Consider the following 20,422-nt stretch of genomic DNA (forward strand, 5'->3'; position numbering starts at 1 on the left):
CAGGTTGTGATAGTAAGTAAATTCTATTATTTAATTGTCCAACAAATATTGTAACACCATTCAAAATGATATTGCAAATATTTTTTTTATTAAAAAATTATAACCATACATGGCCAAAAGGCCTATAGAAATAATATTTAATAAAAAACTTGGACAATAGTGACATTCACTCAGAATTACATTACGAGAATTGATTACAAGACTCATGATTCCTAAAGCTAGAACTGGAACTTTGCTTCCATCTCCAACATTCAGGAACCTTTCACCTTCATCAAATCTCCTACTGACCTGCAGACCCTGCATCGAATTATAAATATGATAAGGGCTTCCGGTATCCAATACCCAGGCAGTAGTATCACAAATCAAAAAGTTGCAAGGAGTTATCATATAATTACCTTGCTTCTTTTTTGGCCTGTTCGGATCCAGGGAGGCAATGTATTGAGGACAGTTCCTCTTCCAATGCCCGTGCTTCTTGCAAAAGAAGCACTCTGCCTGGCTCTGGTCGTGCTTGCGCTTCTTGGTCTGATCCCGTGCTACTGTCCCAGTATGAGATTGCACCTTCTTATTTTTCTTCTTCTTGTTCTTCTTCCCCTTCCCAAAGGGTTGACGACGAGAAGAAGACCCTCCCACTACATTCACCGACTCCTTATGGAGTTGGTGATCCTTCTCAAAGTTCTGCAGCAACCCCAACAATCCGTGGTAGTTTACTGCAGACTTTGTCATTCGAAAATGAGTAAGGAATGGGAGGAAAGACTTGGGCAAGGAATTAAGGATCGCATCCTTACCGAGCTGCTCGTGTAGAGGAAAGCCCAATTTGCTTAGGCGCTCAATCATCTCGATCATGTACAGTACATGATCAGTGACTGAGGCCCCATCCCTCATCCGAGCATTGAAAATGACACAACTAGTTTTGTGCCTTTCAACATCGTCAGGCGTGCCAAAGGAGTCGTTCAACATTTGAAGCATCTCCTGTGGCTGGGCGTTCTCAAACCTTCGGCTGAACTCGTCATTCATTGCTGCCAGCATAATACATCGAACGGTGGTGCGGTCATTGAGCCACTTCAAGTAAGTATCTCGGATTGCCTTACTAGCGTTCGGAGCTGGCTCCTCAGGTGCTGGATCCGTTACTACATAAAGGATCCGCTCATACTCAAGGACGATTTTCAATTTTCGATATCAGCTATCAAAATTGGGTCCCATGAGCTTGTCATTATCTAATAATGACCGGAGCGAGAGGGTAGTGGCCATAGCTGCTTAAAGGAAAACGAGACCTCTATTAGTACATAAATTAATACTAAAGACTTGGATTTTAGTCTAAAATTTTTCCCAATATTTTTACGAACTGGTAGCCTCATCCTCCAATTCGAGAAATTACTTTAATTCCTTAATGGGTACTAGAATCCACACAGACTACACACGAGCCCAACTTTGGTTGGTCAACCCATGTGCATCTATGGGTAGGTTCTTAACCAGTTGTTTCTCTAAACAACTTCTAGTAATTGATTTTGCCCCAGAACCTAATCAGTAGGCTTTGGCCTCCACTGAAAAGATCTGGTTAGGTCCAACCATTAACATGACTTAATTTAGTGAATCGGACCAATAAATGATCAGGCCCGACTTTGGCCGGCCAACCTAACCACCATCAGAAAGACTCAATCAAATTATCATATTATGAATAATAATTCTATTAGCCAATGAGCACCAGGCCTTTGGGCCTCCAATGATCATTGAACTAATGGACTCATTATCACTCACTTAATGGGAGGCTATGACTTAGTTATCATTATAACTTAATCATTTTAGGGACCTAATAATTTTGAGGATTTTATTAAAGAATAGTAGAGAAGAAATCATCCAGCCAATTTCAATCCTCCCACTGACTTCACCAAGTCAGATTAAAAAAAAATTTAATTAAAGCTGGCATTAGGAGCACCTAAATCAGTCACACTGATTTACCTAATGACATGGGTGAGCTCTAATCACCAAGTGATCTAATCAAAATCTAACTTACCAGATTGGCCAGGTAAGTGAGATCAGTGGTGGGGATTTGCCATTAACTCGTCAATGATCGAATCAATGCGAGTAGCTCCCGCTGAAGAACCACTGGTCAAAACTGCCGAACTTACCTTAGACACCAACCGGTTCATTAGTTTTAATTTTGATCAACTTAGTAAATAGGGCTCCACCGCGTAGCCATGAATTAAGTCCATCTTGGTCTAGTTAAAGACATGGACCCATTCAACTACAACTATTGAAGTTGAGTCTAGAGTATCCTTGACCTAATCTAATTCAACTTTTGATTACATTTGACCAATTACTCCATTTAGTCCATTTTTTAAACTAACCTTAGGTCTAACCCAATTATGGACCTAATTCATCTAACCCATTGACCCACAAGTTAATGCAATTGTCTTAGGTCTTAATTCACAATTCTAGACCTACTAGACAACACTTAATTCTTTTAATTAAGTACTTGGGCTGATGGGTCAGGGTTTGGTATTTTGAAAATAATTTTTAAATTTGAAAGATTTTATTTTCTGTTCACCAAATGTGTTAACTCATTTCACAAACGGGTCAGCACATTTCATAAACAGCAATTCTATTGCTCATTTCATAACAGAAAATAACTCAAAATAAATCATAAATTTTTTTTTAGATCTAATCTAACACATTCATGATAAATTTCTTAATTAAGTCCTTTCGCTGCTTCATCGGTATGGGATATAATTGCATCGGCACCCCTACCGTCATAGGAGACCCCATCGAATGGGAAGAGAGGGCCTTTAAACCCTACTTTTCTCCTATGACCGGACGGCCATGGCAACCAACCCAATTAGATTACTTGCTACTTGGATCAAGTATATCTAAATATACCAATTTCAAAATTTAAATTTTGAATTTCAAATTTCAAATTTTAAATTTCAAATTTGAGATTTCAACCAAATTTTAAATTTCGAATTTCCAATCTTTGAATTTTAAATTTTGAATTTTGAATTTCAAATTTTAAATTTTGAATTTCAAATTTCAAATTTGAGATTTCAACCAAATTTCAAATTTTAAATTTTAAATTTTGAATTTTGAATTTTAAATTTCAAATTTCAAATTTGAGATTTCAACCAAATTTCAAATTTCAAATTTTGAATTTCAAATTTGAAACTTCTAACAAATTTCAAATTTCAAATTTCAAATTTCAAATTTCAAATCTTTTTGAATTTTGAATTTTGAATTTTGAATTTCAAATTTAAACTTATAGATTACACCTTAATCTACGCATGCATATGTATATCATATTCTAGAACCTGGCTCTGATACCATTTGAAGCGAAAATTTAGTGCAGGGGCAAAATGGTAATTTTAAAACTTTTTTAAAATTATTATTTTATAGTAAAATTATTAATTAATCTCATTAATTAATACTAATTAACCCTACACTAGGATCAAATATGATACAACAGCATGCATTTAAATTTGAAATTCAAATTTGAATCAGTAAATGTTTTACAGTACTGTGTTCAGAACACATCACCTTTTGCGGGTAGTCGATCACCGCAATCTGATCACCGTCGGAGGGCTCTGATCATCACATCATAGCTACACAAATGTCTGGCCTCTGCGGATCATCCACACGAAGCTCCCGTCTTATCAGCTCCTCACGAATGCTAGTTCGTGATTTCACCCTTTTGATGGCAGATGTTGATCGAACTCCTTCGATCGATATGTGCCGACTTCTCGGATACTCCGGATCATCTGCACAGTTGCTTGAGAGGCTGATGGATCTCTCTCTAAAATTTGGTGGACTCACGACACTCGTGGCACACCAATCTCACTTTCCGAACCCTAGGTAGAAACCCTAGGGTACACACCAAAAACCCTGCGCCCAATTTTCTCTCTTTTCTTTCTTTTTCTCTCGAAAGGTTTTGGACCTTCACCTTACGCAGAAGCCTTCCTCATGCCCCAAAGTTTCTCTCCTAAAATTTCTACACATGTCCCACCTTTCTCCTCTTTTTAAAACAACGTCGAACGTGTCTTATCCGCGTGAGAGGATAAAGACAAGAGGTTACACATTTGAATTCAAATCAAATTTGAATTCAAACGAAAACCAACTTATCCCTATCCTTTTGGATGTGAGAAGAGAAGGGGCGTGGCTCTTTGTGCGTGGAAAATGTTTCATGAGAAACCTTTTCTCATGTAAGTAATGTGGCGCACAAAATGGATAAGGATGAAAGGGCAAGTGATAAGTTATCCATTCAAATTCAAACATGCTTTGAATTTGAATGGCTAACTAATTATTTTATCCATCCATATGGTGCACAAATGAGGGCGTGGGGAAGGGTTTTGCGTGAGAAAAATTTCATGAGAAGTTTCTTCTCGTGAATTCAAATGAGTGCAAGGAAGTTGGGTGTCGCAGAGAATTTAAAATAAGGTGGTTTGATTCAAATTGAGCCAACCTAGTTTAAAATAGGTCAAGCACAATTAGACCAGATTAAACCCAACATAATTAGGCTTAATTAGGCTCAATAAAATTCTAATCAAATCAAGAATTAACTAAACCTAACCCCTGATCAAATCAGGGACTAAACCACCTTAGCGATTAGGTCAACATTTAACCTAATCGGGTCAATCCAAACTGAATCCAATTCAATTGGACTTGATCCAAAAATAATTACTCAATCAAGTTGAGTTAATTAGTGATTAAATCATTAATTAAACCTCTCATAAATATTGAGTCCAAATCCGATGGACAATCAGGCATCAGAGACCATCGATATGAAACCCTGATCAAAGAGTTCAAATTTCAAATTCAAAATTTGAAATTCAAAATTTTGACCTCGGTATCCAAAATGTGTGGAACTCATGATCAGAGAATCCTAATTCTCAATCATAGAGTCCCAGATAGATAAGACTCATAATCAGCCATCAGATCAGAAAGGAGCCTCTAATGTGTGTGACCCTGCAGGTTCGAACCTAAGCCGGTAGCACAGGAACCAATTCCTGTACTAATCGAAGTGACCGTCTAGCAATGGTACCCGACGATCGGATAGGTCGAATAATCGCAATCGCAACATTCAGAACCTACGTGAATATGGTTACCGTATAATTCATCCCTTTTGACCCCTGTGTTTAGGACGACTCAGGGTTAAACTGTCAACCCTGATGATATCATCCGAATCGTGCTCAACTCAATTAGTCCTGTGACTCCTCACTAGGACTACCCTGGCCAAAGTTTTGCTAAATTGAAACACGACTGTACACAGCTCCTAAACTGGAGTGGTCAATCCCATCTTGACACACGCACCGACAAGTCAAGTACTTGACTACACCCAGCAACCTTCCGTCACTGAATTAAAAATTCAGGTAGTCCAGTGCCTAAGTACAGTGAGTTGCTTGTAAGTCACCGTGGCGGTCTCAGGTCGGAGGGACATTTATATCCATATCCCATCGGAGCAAATCTTGACAGCAGAAATAGCTTCGGAGTTGGTCATGTTCAGTGCAGATGTACCATTACATCTCACCTGTATGCCATACCAGTGTCTCCACACTCTTTGATTATGAGGATAACCAACCCATATGGCACACAACGACCTATGCTCGATAAACGTTGTCGTTCTTGGTAACAACGTATCATTTGATCGCGAACATATTTAAGGACTAAGCGACAAATCCTCCTTTGTCGAGTCTAAATAGTCCTAAGGACTTCACCACAACACAGGAGTTCATTAGAAGATGAAACATTTGTGATGAAAAAATACCAAAATAATTTTTATTTATTTATAATTCATGTACTAATACAAAAAGGAGCACAACAGTCAACAGGCTGACGATTGGCTTTGGGACACTATTCCCAACAATCACTCCACCAATCAGAATTTTTTCAAAATTTATTGGAATTTTCTGATTGATCGAATGATGTGGCACAGCGCAGCACACAAGGTCTATAAAATCCCTGTCTGTGCCTAGGGTTTGTAAGTTTCTGCTCAATACCCAGCCAAAATGAGAATCTTCTCCTCTTCTCCATATCCTCCCTACTTTCCTCTCTCCCCTCTTCACATCCAAGGAGTTGGACATCCATCTGGCAAAGGTCCAAGGCATGGTGACGCCTGAAACAGGAAGGCTACAGGACATCTTCGACAGACTGCTACTCCAACTTCAGAAGAAGTTCTGAAGTACTTTCAAATCAGATAGAGATCTGACTTTTGGAGCATAGATTCGTGAGGAGAAGACATTCCAGGTCCTGCCTGAGTGGATACCGATAGAGGCCAGGCGCTTGCATGGCTACATCAGAACCTCGGACTGTGCTGAGATCATCTACAGGGTAATCAGATTACCCTTGAGGTATGTCTATACTTCTCATACTTTTAGATTTAATTTTAGATTTTAAATATCAGATAATAAAATTAGATCTAACAGACATTAGATCTAAAATAGCGTAGGATAAAATTTTTAAATTATTTCATCCCAGATTTGATGAAATCTAGAAGATCCTACAAAAGAAAAAGGTGATTTTTTCTTCAAGATACTGGCTTTAAACTCGAATACTACTGTCCGACGACCCTCTTGAGGGTAGGAGGAAATGCTCGATAGAGGATAGCATCAAATCTCCCTGGAGGAGCATCGCCGCCTTAAAAATCTCCACATGGTTGATGGGGCCGGCAGTTCCGTCGTAGACCTCTAGCTGGGGCAGCTTGAAGTGCCGAGTGAGTAGCTCCTGCACTATCCTCGGTGCAAAGGGTGGCTCACTATTAAACCCCTCATAGGGCTGCACCGAGGAGTGGTTATTATTGAGAGCATTCTGAATCTTCTTTTCTATCTGCTTGTCGAGCGCCTAAAACCACCTTTCGATATCGAGATCTTGGGTAGTGCAGGCCTCGAAATACTATGGAGAATAGTGATCAGGGGTTGAATCATGCCCCAACCGCAGACTAGGAGACCATCGTCTGGCCGACTGCTGGGCCCTAGGATGGCTGTAATGAGTCTCTCCTCTCCAAACTTGAGGCACACATGGCTCTGGCTATAGCGATGGCTGAGGAGCCAAGTATAGATCCAGATTTGGTGGGGGTGCCATGGCAGGAAGCACTGATGGTGTCGCTGAGATAATCACCAGTTGCACCGCTGAAGGGGGTACAGGGGTAGCTTGAGTAGACTGCTGCGCCATTGGGAGAGGCGCAAGAACAGTCTAGACCACTTGAAAAGTGGCCGTCAAGTTTTGGACCTACTGGATGAGCAAGTTGAATTAATCCACCATGACCAGCACCGGTTGGGCTGGCGAAGGAGTCTCGATCATCGATTGTTGTACCCGACTGTTGGCTTGGCTCTCTGTCCGACAAAAGATGGCGGTATTGAAAAGCTAGGATGATGCTTGTTTTGGAGGCATAATGAAGATTACGCCCTTCATCTGTTGTTGCTTGATTCGGTCGAGATCAGAGAGAGGGCAAATGAGCCTCAGCAGGGATATTAATGCTTGAGTGATCTGCAAAACAAGTCTGAATTGGAGGATTTTGCTCCGACGAGGATCCGCCGATTTTCAACTCAGATTCAGAGAATAAAGAAGCAGCAATCAGTTCTCTGAGAGGGATTATTTAACTTATCTTGGTCCTCAGGACTTGGGTCGCTTATATAGAATGCTGTCGAATAGCTGATCACACAGTTGTGAGATTGTGCGATCCTGAGATTGCAGGGTATGCTATATAACGGACAAGATATTTCAGCCCTCAATCGCTTCCGCGAGATTAGAGGAATTGGTTATGCCTGAGTCTATCTACTCAGAGCGGACAGCTATTGTGCACATCAAGAGACGAGTCGGCTGTGATAACAGGGGCAGCCTATGCGCTAAGTTATTAGCCTGTCGAGGTAACGGGGGTAACTTACACGCTGGCCAGACCATGCGACAGATTAGATGTAAGTAGTTTTGCTTTGCATATGGCTTTGTATATCTTAGCTCTGCTCTTGGGTCAGTAGTTTCGATGATAATTGGAAGATCTGAGATATTCTATGGTTGGCAAGCTGATCTGAGATACCTATGATAATCATCGTAATAAATATGATATATTATTTTAAAATAATTATAGTAAATAAGATGTTAGCAATAATTTTGGATGCATATTGATTGCTGCAAAAGAGATTTTGGATGTTTCAGTATTTAAAAAATAATAAAATAAAATAAAAAAATTAAAAAAAATAACATATGGAATGATAAGAATTGATAAAATAATAATAATAATATATATTTTTTTTTTATGAAGGACATAATTTTCATCAATTTTAGATTTAAAAAATTAAGGACAACTATATTAAACTTTTACGGTGTTGGAAAATAATGTAACTTTTATTATTAATTATGATGTGATTGAGTTGATGGCTGAGAGCAGCGGTTCATCCAGGAAGAGATGCTCTCCATCTCAAACTTTCTCCACCGTATTCCGGCGATCTAAAAGAATTTCTCGACAACGTATTCTTGGGATTTCAAAGGATTTCTATATTTAACGTACTCTCTCTCTCTCTCCCCCTTATCCTATGCAGCTTGTAACCACCACGCGTCGACACCCCATTCGCTGGACCACCAACAGGACTCAGCTTTCACACACCCTTCTTTTTCTTCCCTCCCCGCCCGCCCACCCCCGGTCCCTTCCCATCTCCTTCCTTTCCCCTTTCACCTCAAGGGTAAGGGTTAGGGTTGGGGTTTCTCCATCAGGCAGAAGAGATCGAGAGATCCAGTGGATCGAGAGATGGGTTCGGCCGCGGCCGCCATCCCGAGCTCTCTGGTGCAGGAAAGCTTCGAGGAGCTGGAGAGGCAGCGGGAGCTGATCACGAGCTGCACTCTTCTGTGGAAGGAGCTCTCCGACCACTTTTCCTCCCTGGAGCGCGACCTCCAGCTTAAGTCCGAGTCCCTCCGTTCCAAGCGCCAGTCCCTCGACCTCTCCACCCAGCGCTCCCTCGCCTCCCTCCACCACCGCGAGCTCTCCATCGATGGCGCCGTGGACCTCGCCCTCGCCAAGGTCAACGAGCGCCGCGATGCCGCCCTTCTCGCGCTCTCTTCCCCCGCCTCCCCCCTTGACAGTAATAACGGCAACGATCTCCCTGGCAAACTCCGATCTTTCTGCACGACGATGGACTCTGACGCCTTCTGGGAACTCGTCGTCTCCAAGCGCAAGGAGGTCGAGCTCCTCCGATCGGAGCTTCCGCTGGCTCTCGCCAACTGCATCGATCCCCCCAAGTTCGTCATGGACGCCATCTTCAAGGTCTTCCCCGTCGATCACCGGGGGACGGCCGCCAAGTCCCCCAACGATCTCGGCTGGGCCTGCGTGCTGATCCTGGAATCCCTGGTTCCGGTCCTGTCTGACCCGGAGCTGGGGACGGCCCGTCTGCTGGTGACGCGCAGCATGAGGGAGCGAGCGAGCGAGATGGCGGACGCGTGGAAGGAGGGCCTGGAGCAGCGCGGGGGGATCGAGAGCGCCAAGCCGCCGGACGCGCACACATTCCTCCAGCACGTGGTGACCTTCGGTATCGCGGCGAGGGAGGACAGAGACTTCTACCGGAGGCTCGTGGTCAGTTTCGCATGGCGGAGGCAGATGCCCAAGCTTGCCCTCTCCTTGGGGCTCGAGGATAGGATGGCCGGTATGGCTTTTTCTTTTTTCTCTTTTTAATCTGTCCAGTTCCTCTGTCGCTTACATTCAGGTGTCCCTCCTCCTCTGTTTCTATTGGTGCTTCCCATTCGCCTAATTTGGTTAACAGAACTTAGCAGCAGTAGCAGGGATTATTAGTTGGAGCATATAAGGGAATCAACTCATAGCATTCTAGTGAATTTCTTGGGAGATATATATTGCAGTTTGTGAAACAAAGGACAAATGCAATTATTGTTATTGTAAAATCTAAGGCTCTCCTCTCTCTCTAGAGAGAGGTGCTGTGAATTGAGAGGTACGCTTGTTATGTGGATCTGATGTTTAAACTTGGGGTTCTTATTAATATATCTGTATGAGTCTTCCAGCTCGCTTGACAATAGGGAGTTTAAGATTTGATAATATAAAAATTCTTTCCGATGATAACCTGTGGAAAGATTTGGTGTGTCCTTTAAGATTCCTGTTTTATTTGCTTTTGCTTTTGAAGAATTGTGGGGGTGCTATTTTGGTGTCTGGATGGTAAATGATTAAGAGGATGTTAAGGCAATTGTTGATGCATTAACTTGGCTTAGAATTTGATGGAGAGTAAAAGGATCTCTCACAATCTTGATATTGTTGTCTTCATGCTTATCTAGTTCTATGAATCTGAGATCCCCTACTGGATGTGATAACAGAGTCTGAATGGGAGTAATGATGAAGTGGATGTAATTGCTGTATTGCATCTTCTTGCCTTGGAAACCAATGAGCAAAAGTTTTTTAACAATATTGAGATTGTTATAGTTTATGCTCATTGGGAGACTAAAAATTAGTGCAAACAAGCATGTGGGGAATGGTAGAGGTTTGGCTCCACAGTCCTTGTTCCTGGTACCTTTGCAATACTCTAGGGCCTCATGATCTTGTAGATGTTATCTGGCATCTTTTCTGCATCATAGTCTGTTTAGGTGAGAAGGTGGGCCTGGGGGATGTTTCAACAGCACGTGTTTCCATCAAGATGGTCTTTGTTGTATCTGTTACATTAGTAGTATTATATCCCTGTTAATTATATAATCGTATTGCAGGCACATGTACCTTGTCATAGAAGATGGATTTGGGACCTTACATGATAACTTCAGGCATATATGACAGCAGCAGGATGCTTTGTTTTGTGGTGCTACTGCCTATCGATATTATGCTGTTACATTTGTGCGGATCCATTAGTTTCCAGTCTCTATTGACCATTAAATGCTTCCTTCTAATTTAACTCAGAAGTTCCATGTGCCCAGCAAATTGCCATCTATTTATTCATGACAACAAAAGAAAATGAAGGCATTTATACATGTTTTTGTGAGGTTTCACTTAGTGCTGTTTAGATAAAGAGAGTGCCTGTGGATTGTGTTGGGCCTATCAAATATGGTGGCTTGCATAAATTGTAGCCTATTTGATAATCCTTTATTTACAACAGGCCACTTCTCACTCAAGATTACTTTGAAAATCTGATTTTGCATTATACATTTATGAACCTTGGATTGAGGACCTATATTGCAAATGTTGATGGCTGAGTTTCCAGATCTTGAGAATGACATTGCTGATGTATATAAGCATTACTGGGCTCTTAAACATATTATTAGATCTCCAAATTTTTCTGAAAAAAATGTGCTACTAACTGCTTTGTGCTATTTAATATATTTGATAAAATCTGTATAATCATTTGTTATGAGCTTCACAAATGATCTGCATTCTTTATGTACTTTGTCTTTGCTTCATGATGTAAAATTATTTGTCATTAATCTTTACTATTAGAGTTTTTTTGGGCTTGAATATTAAATTAAGTTGGTGGCAGTAAAACAAGGTGCTGCTTCTGACAGATCACTTCTTCAGCTGGTTCTTTTTTTGGGAGAACAATGTTGTGTTTGTTGAGATACTTAAGTTCAAAAATCATTGTGCTTTTATCTGCAGATATAATTGAGGAACTAATTAGTAAGGGTCAACAGCTTGATGCAATAAACTTTGCCTATGAGGCTGCTCTTCAGGACAAATTCCCTCCTGTACCATTACTGAAATCCTTTTTGAAAGATTCAAAGAAGGGTACCTCTTCAAGCTCAGAGGACCGCAACAGCTCTGGGCAAGCTGTGGTATGTCTACCCTTGCTCGTTTTGCTTTGTTATGTATTTATAAAACTAAAAAAAAAAAAATCCCATCCAGATCTTCAACCTCTAACTGAGTTTTTGTTATCTTTCTAGTAAAGTGTGCTTTTAAATGTTTTGCTATTCTGTGTGTAATTATCTTTTGAGTTGGATAATTCATTTTTTCAAGTGAGATATGTTGCTGTATGCCTGATTCATCAAGTGGTCCCATCATTGGTCCAGTGATAGTCTAATCATAAGATTGGATTGAATCTGCTAAAGGGTGCTTTATGCAGATTCTGTAGTTCATATATTATTCCCCATTGATGTAGGAAGTTAGAGAACCTCAATTGTTTCCATTGCAGGGAAATGGCAGCCGCAAGGAACAGTCAGCGCTCCGGGCTGTTATGAAATGCATTGAGGACCATAAACTTGAAGCTGAGTTCCCCTTGGAAGACCTCCAGAAACGATTCGAGAATTTGGAGAAGGCCAAGGTGGAGAAGAAAAAGCCATCTGGAGGTGGTCCTGCCAACAAGCGCACACGAGCCAATAATGGGGGGCCAATGCCTCCAGCCAAGGCTGGTCGTCTCACAAACAATGCCTATGTGTCATCTTTCCCTGCTGCTACGACGTTTGTGCGATCGCCATCAGCACACACCACTTATCCAGCAGCTGCCCCTCCTTATCCTTATGATAGGCCTACAGGACATGGGGTCTATGGCAGCCGAAGCCCTCCAACCGTTAGGGACCCATATGCATTTTCAACCGAGGAAGTAGCCCCTGCTGCTCTTGGCGCGTCTTACCCACCAGCTCCAATGAACTATCCTGCCTATGGTGGTTACAACAATGGTCTGGCAGGCTACAGCAATGGATTAGCACCATATCAGCAGGCTTATTATCGGTAAGAATGGCATCAAGGCTTTGGTATCAGGTCAAAGATAATCACTAATTATCTTGCTTGATGGCCTATTTTGTAGTGACTAACTACAAAGGTAGGGTTGTGTGTGCTTATTAGATGGTTTGGTTTTTAGTTCTTGTTTAGATCTGTTGTATTATGCGTTTGCTTAATGCATGTAAATGGATGGCAACTTGGATATATTTAAATCCGTGATTACTGAGCACTGGATATATCAAGATGTTTGAACTGTTGCAGGACAAGCTCTGGCATTATGTAATCAAATTTCAGTTTCATCCATTTATGATTATGCACATCTATGCAAACAAAGTCTCTGCATTCTATATTTCTTGCTTGACGACCTTGTGATCTGGCTTCATGTTGCATTTTATACTTAAATTTGTATAGGCTCTGTTTTCTGATATTCCCAACGCTATCTTGTACCTGATTTCGTATTTTTCCACGTCTCTCCTCGTTAGCATCTCTCTTTATCTTATGTTGTCTTTCAGGCGGCATCTCATGGCTAGTTCATTTAGGTGAAATCCAATTTTTAGCTTGCTGCTGATAGGACTGTCGTGCAGATGCCGAAAATTGCGCTGCCAAATATTCTTCGGTATGACTTTGGGTGGCAATTGGTTGGATACAGATGAGGTTGCATGCGTCGGGTCAAATATTTGCAAACTTAAACCTGATCCATCTTTTAAACGGATCAAACATCAAGATCTGAATCCGTATCTTTTTATTAGACAAATAACTTTGTATAATTTGTTTAATAAATTAGTTAAATCATATTAAATAAGTGTTAAACAGATTAAATGAATTTTCTTAACTATTTTGACGAAAGTGTACGCTATCTTTTGTAATCTCCCGTATTGTTGTATCGAACGTGATCTTTGGCCAGAATGGATGGATGTGGTGTTTTGGAGAAGTGCTGCTTATGTAGAATAACATTATGAGGAACACAAAGAACTCATCTTTTTCACTTATATAAATATTTATAATTTTTGGATTGTTAATATAATATATATTATAATTTAACTTTTTTCTCTTATAATGTATGTTGCCATTGAAATCCAAAAATAAGACTGGAGTAGTGGCACGTTCTCTTAGAAGAAAAATCTATAAGCAAGTTCTGATTGGAGTTGGCTTTGGTGGAGATCTTCCAATGATCGGAGTTGGCTTTGGTGGAGATCTTCCAACGCTTAAGTCAGATCACAGAAAAATAGAAGAGGAGTATATAAAGATTATGATTGCGTACCTTGGGAGGTCTCTTGTAGATTTTTTTATAGGTTGAAGTCGTATGACCGTCGATAGAAATCATGGGCCCAATTCAGGCACAACGTAGTGAGATTTTCGGTTGAAATTGATGGGGTGGTATCGTGAAGAAAAAATTCATCCGATCTGATCAGATGGTCGGGTGCATCTGAAAAATTTTCTATAATTCACTATCATAATATTTTTTTTTATTTGAAATGCAGTGGAATCGGGATCAAAATCTTTAGGAGATTCTCGAATCCATTCCTCGCGAGGTCTGAAAGCATTAGCCCTCTACTTTGCGCGCACGCCACTCTACAGGGAAGCTAGATGATTTTCTTGACGTCAATCTTTAGAAGGGAAAGAAGGAGAAGCCGTTGAGATCTTTGTTGGGAATAGTGTCCCAAAGCCAATCGTCAGCCTGTTGACGATTGTGCTCTTTCTTGTATTAGTATATGAATTATAAATTAATAAAAGTTATTTTGATATTTTTCATCATAAATTGTTTCATCTTCTAATGAACTCCTGTGTTGTGGTGAAATTCTTAGGACTATTTAGACTCGACAAAAGAAGATTTGTCATTTAGTTCTTAAATCTGTTTGCGACCAAATGATACGTTGTTACCAAGGACAACAACGTTTATCAAGCATAGGTCGTTGTGTGCCATATGGGTTGGTTGTCCTCTTAACCAAAGAGTGTGGAGACACTGGTATGGCATACAGGTGAGATGTAAGGGTACATCTGCACTGAACGTGACCGACTCTAGAGTTTTTTCTGCTGTCAAGATTTGCTCCGATGGGATATGGGTATAACTGTCCCTCCGATCTGAGACCGCCACGGTGACTTGCAAGCAACTCACTGCACTTAGGCACTAGACTACCTGAATTTCTAATTCAGTGACGGAAGGCTACTAGGTGTAGGCAAGTACTTGACTTGTCGGTGCGTGTTGTTGGGAATAGTGTCCCAAAGCCAATCGTCAGCCTGTTGACGATTGTGCTTTTTCTTGTATTAGTATATGAATTATAAATAAATAAAAATTATTTTGATATTTTTCATCATAAATTATTTCATCTTCTAATGAACTCCTGTGTTGTGGTGAAGTCCTTAGGACTATTTAGACTCGATAAAGGAGGATTTGTCGTTTAGTCCTTAAACCTATTCGCGACCAAATGATACGTTGTTACCAAAGACAACAACGTTTATCAAGTATAGGTCGTTGTGTACCATATGGGTTGGTTGTCCTCTTAATCAAGGTGTATGGAGATACTGGTATAGCATACAGGTGAGATATAAGGATACATCTTTACTGAACATGACCGACTCCGGAGCTTTTTCTGCTGTCAAGATTTGCTCCGATGGGATATGGGTATAACTGTCCCTCCGACCTGAGATCGCCACGGTGACTTGCAAGCAACTCACTGCACTTAGGCACTAGACTACCTGAATTTCTAATTTAGTGATGGAAGGCTGCTGGGTGTAGTCAAGTACTTGACTTGTCGGTGCGTGTGTCAAGATGGGATTGACCACTCCAGTTCAGGAGCTGTGTACAGTCGTGTTTCAATTTAGCAAAACCTTGGTCAGGGTAGTCCTAGTGAGGAGTCACAAGACTGTTTAAGTTGAGCATGATTCGGATGATCTAATCAGGGTTGACAGTTTAACCCTGAGTCGTCCTAAACACAAGAGTCAAAAGGATGAATTATACAGTACCATATTCACATAGGTTCTGAATGTTGTGATTGCGACTATTCGACCTATCCGAACGTCGGGTATCATTGCTAGATGGTCACTTCGATTAGTATAGGAATTGGTTCCTGTACTACCGGCTTAGGTTCGAACCTGCGGGGTCACACACATTAGAGGTTCCTATCTGATCTGATGGCTGGTGAAGAGTCCAAATGCTCGTGGACTTTGAGTCCTACATGTTTGGAACTTTGTGATCAAGAATCAGGATTCACTAATCACGAGTTCCACACATTTTAGGTACCGGGGTCAAGAGTCCCACTGGTTTGGAACTTTTTGATCAGAGTTTCATATCGATGGACTCTGATGTCCGATTGCCCATCGAATTTGGACTCAGTATTTATGAGAGGTTTAATTAGTGATTTGATCGCTAATTAACTCAATTTGATTGAGTAATTATTTTTGGATCAAGTCCAATTGAATTGGATTCAGTTGGGTTTGACCCGATTAGGTTAAGTGTTGACCTAATCGCCAAGGTGGTTTGGTCCCTGATCTGATCAGAGATTGGGCTTAATCAATTTTTAATTTGATTAGAATTTTATTGAGCCTAATTAAGACTAATTAAGTTGGGTTTAACTTAGTCTAATTGTGCCTAATCTATTTTGATTAGGTTGGCTCAATTAGGTTGAAACCACCTTTTGAATTCTCTCCTTGCGCCACCTCACTCATCTGCGCCCATTTGAATTCACAAGAAACAACTTCTCGTAAATTTTCTCCTACGAAGAAGCCTTCCACGCCCCTCCATTTGTGCGCCATTTGGGTGGATAAAGATGGTTGGTTGGCCATTCAAATTTAAATGAAGTTTGAATTTGAATGGATAACTAATCCATGTGCCACCTAGCCTTATCCATTTGTGCGCCATTTGCTTTACACGAGAAAGAGTTTCTCGTGTAAACTCTCCACGCACAAGGGAGCCCACGCCCTTCTCTTCTCATGCCAAGAGTGGATAAGGATGTGTTGGTTAGCATTTGAATTCAAATTCAATTTGAATTCAAATGAGCAACCACCTATCTTTATCCTCTCACGCATTTAAGACGCGTCTTGCATTGTTTTAAAAGTGAGAAGAAGGTGGGGCGTGCGTATGAGATTTCTGAGAAAGAAAAGTGGGCGTGAGGAAGCTTTCTACATGATTTTGAAAAGTTCAAAAATTTCAAGAGGAAAGAAAAGAAAGAGAGTGGGCGCAGGCTTTTCGGAGAGTACCCTAGGATTTTCGTCTAGGGTTCGGAAAGTGAAAAAGTAAGCTACGAGTGTCGTGAGCTCACCAAACTTCAGGGAGAGCTTCATCAACCTCTCAAGTATATCTGCTGATGATCCAGAGCATCCAAAAAATTGACAGATCAAGATCGAAGGAGTTCGATCAGCATCAGCCGTCAAAAGGGTTCTGCAATGAACTAGCATTCGTGAGGAGCCGATCAGATCGGAAGCTTCATATGGATGATCTGCAGAGGCCAGTTACACTGTGTAGCTGTATTGCGATGATCAGACCCTCCTGACGGTGATCAGATTACGGCGATCGACTACCCGCACGAAGGTAATGTGTTCTGAACATATAATAGTAAAATATTTACTGTAGAAGTTTAAATTTTAAATTTAAATGCATGCTATATATATCATATTTAGATCCTTATGTAGGGTCAATACATATTAATTAATTAGATTAATTAATAATTTTTACTATAAAATTATAATTTTGAAAAAGTTTTAAAATTATCGTTTTACCCCTGCATTAAAATTCACTTCAAATGATATCAGAGCTGGTTCTAAAATATAATATACATTTGCATGCATAGATTAAGTAGTAATCTAAAAGTTTCAATTTAAAATTTAAAATTTGAATTTAAAAATTTGTTCAAAATTCAAAATTCAGAAATTTGAAATTCAAAATTTGAAATTTGAATTTTGAAATTTGAAATTCAAAATTCAAAATTTAAAAATTTGAAATTCAAAATTTAAAATTTGAAATTTATTTGAAATTTTAAATTTAAAATTCAAAATTTAAAATTCAAAAATTGAAATTCAAAAATTTAAAAATTTGAAATTTGAAATTTGTTTGAAATTTAAAATTCAAAATTTGAAATTTAAAATTTGAAATTTGAAATTTAAATTTTGAAATTAGTATATTTAGATATACTTGATCCAAGTAGCAAGTAGTCTAATTGGGTTGGTTGTCATGGTCGTCCGATCATAGGAGAAAAGAAAGATTTAAAGCCCCTCTCCTCCTATTCGATGGGGTTCTCCTATGGCGGTAGGGGTGCTGATGCGATTATATCCCATGTAGATAAAGCAGCGAAAGGACTTAATTTGTAAAGATTCAATTATGAAATTTATCATAAATGTGTTAGATTAGATCTAAAAAAATATTCATGATTTATTTTGATTGAGTTATTTTCTGTTAAGTAATTAGTAATAGGATTGCTGTTTATGAAATGTATTGATTCGTTTGTGAAATGAGTTAATACATTTAGTGAACAGAAAATAAAAGCTTTCAAATTTGAAAATTATTTTTGAAATACCAAACCCTGATCCATCAGCCCTAATACTTAATTAAAAGAATTAAGTGTTGTCTAGTTGGTCTAGAATTATGAATTAAGGCCTAAGACAATTGCATAAACTTGTGGGTCAATGGGTTAGATGAATTAGGTCCATAATTGGGTTGACCTAAGGTTAGCTTAAAGAAATAGACTAAATTAGAGTAATTGATCAAATCTAATCAAAAGTTGAATTAGATTAGGTCAAGGACACTCTAGATTCAACTCCAATAGTTGTAGTTGAATGGGTCTGTTGGTGCAAAAATCTGTCTGCATCGGAGAAGCTGGAGTCGAGGGAGTCGCGGTCACCGTCGGGACCTACAAAAGAAGTCTAAACCATAGTTGGGGTTGCTCCGGTAAGACCCTCCGACACTCAAGTCAGTTCTCTGCCTCAACAAGAATGGAGTGCTTGAACGAAAATTTTAGCAGAATTTTTAGGTAAGAAATGAGAGCTTAGAGAATAACGTATCTGGGCCCCCTTTTTATAGGTGGGAGGAGCAACGGATTGATAGCGATTGTTTATAACCGCCTCATCGTGGGCCGCACGGGGCCAGGAGGAATTTATCATGAAGAGTAATGAGGTGGAGTCGTGGCTGTCACCATGGCTCGCCACGTGGAATCTGTTGTAGAAAGTGGAGCGGCATCCGTTGTCGCGACTCGCCAGGGAGTGGTGGAGCCGCGCAGCATCAGCCGTGGGGAGTGGAGCGGATTCGTGGTCATTACTGTGGCCTGCCGTGTGGAGCCTGTTGCGGGGAGTGGTGGAGCCGTGCAGAATCCGTCACAGGAGGTGGAGCAGAGTCGTGGCCGTTACTGTGGCCTGCCAGGGAGTCCAGGCCTGTCGGTCGAAGCTCGGTTGAAGCACCTGGCAGAGAGAGGTGGCTATCCATCTAGAAGGAGCTCGGATGTTGCTGGTGGGCCGTCCACCATTGGGTGCCTTGAGCGTTAGTACTATAGAAGAGGGCCATCTGCAATTGAAGTCGGAGACGAAGTCCGGCTCCCGTAGGAGTCCGGACGAAGTTTGCCTGCGATAGAAGTTAGGGGCGAAGTCCGGCTCCCATAGGAGTCCGGACGAAGTCTGCCTGCGGTAGAAGTCAGGGGCGAAGTCCGGCTCCCGTAGGAGTCCGGACGAAGTCTGCCTGCAGTTGAAGTCGGGGACGAAGTCCGGCTCCCGTGGGAGTCTGGACGAAGTTCACTTGCAGTTGAAGTCGGGGATAAAGTCCGGCTCCCGTGAGAGTCCGGACGAAGTTCACCTGCAGTTGAAGTCGGGGACAAAGTCCGGCTCCCGTGAGAGTCCGGACGAAGTTCACCTGCAGTTGAAGTCGGGGATGAAGTCTGGCTCCCATGGGAGTCTGGACGAAGTTCACCTGCAGTTGAAGTCGGGGATGAAGTCCGGCTCCCGTGGGAGTCTGGACGAAGTTCACCTGCAGTTGAAGTCGGGGATGAAGTCCAACTCCTGTGGGAGTCCGGACGAAGTTCACCTGCAGTTGAAGTCGGGGACGAAGTCCGACTCCCGTGGGAGTCTGGATGAAGTTCACCTGCAGTTGAAGTCGGGGATGAAGTCCGACTCCCGTGGGAGTCCGAACGAAGTTCACCTGCAGTTGAAGTTAGGGACGAAGTCTGGCTCCCGTGGGAGTCCGGACGAAGTTCACCTGTAGTTGAAGTTAGGGATGAAGTCCGGCTCCCATAGGAGTCCGGATGAAGTCTGCCTGCGGTAGAAGTCGGGGGCGAAGTCCGGCTCCCGTAGGAGTCCGGATGAAGTCTTCCTACAGTAGAAGTCGGGGATGAAGCTTGGCTCCCGTAGGAGTCCGGGCGAAGTCTTCTAGTAGTCGAAGTCGGGGATGAAGCCCGGCTCCCGTAGGAGTCCGTCTGTCGTGAAGAATCTGATCGACGCTGGTAGGGGTTTATCCATCGGTAGAACTCGGGATTGCTGCGGAGGCTCAGTCGCCAGAGAGGTTCGGAAAGATGCCACCGAAGGTCGAATGTTGGCAGAATCCTCGGAGGGTCACTCCTGGCGCGAACTTCGGCTGTTGGGGTATTTTATACCCAACAGGGTCCATATCTTTAACTAGACCAAGATGGACTTAATTCATGGCTACGCGGTGGAACCCTATTTACTAAGTTGATCAAATTAAAACTAATGAACCGGTTGGTGTCTAAGGTAAGTTCGACAGTCTGACCAGTAGTTTTTAAGTGGGAGCTACTCGCATTGATTCGATCTCTGACGAGTTAATGGCATATCCTCACCACTGATCTCACTTACCTGGCCAACCTGGTGAGTTAGGTTTTGATT

The 20,422-nt window shown here is 41.3% G+C and overlaps 1 protein-coding gene across 1 annotated transcript; it reads left to right on the top strand.

Moving 5' to 3' along the window:
- Positions 1-8,606: 8,606 nt before the first annotated feature.
- LOC105035567 (FRIGIDA-like protein 4a) lies at positions 8,607-12,910 on the top strand. The gene is made up of 3 exons (XM_010911165.4): positions 8,607-9,611; positions 11,549-11,724; positions 12,081-12,910. The coding sequence occupies exons 1-3, from the start codon at positions 8,723-8,725 to the stop codon at positions 12,618-12,620; spliced, it is 1,605 nt and encodes a 534-aa protein (XP_010909467.1). The 5' UTR covers positions 8,607-8,722; the 3' UTR covers positions 12,621-12,910.
- Positions 12,911-20,422: the final 7,512 nt, after the last annotated feature.

This window comes from Elaeis guineensis, chromosome 6 (assembly GCF_000442705.2).
Source record: "Elaeis guineensis isolate ETL-2024a chromosome 6, EG11, whole genome shotgun sequence".
Lineage (NCBI taxonomy): Eukaryota > Viridiplantae > Streptophyta > Magnoliopsida > Arecales > Arecaceae > Elaeis > Elaeis guineensis.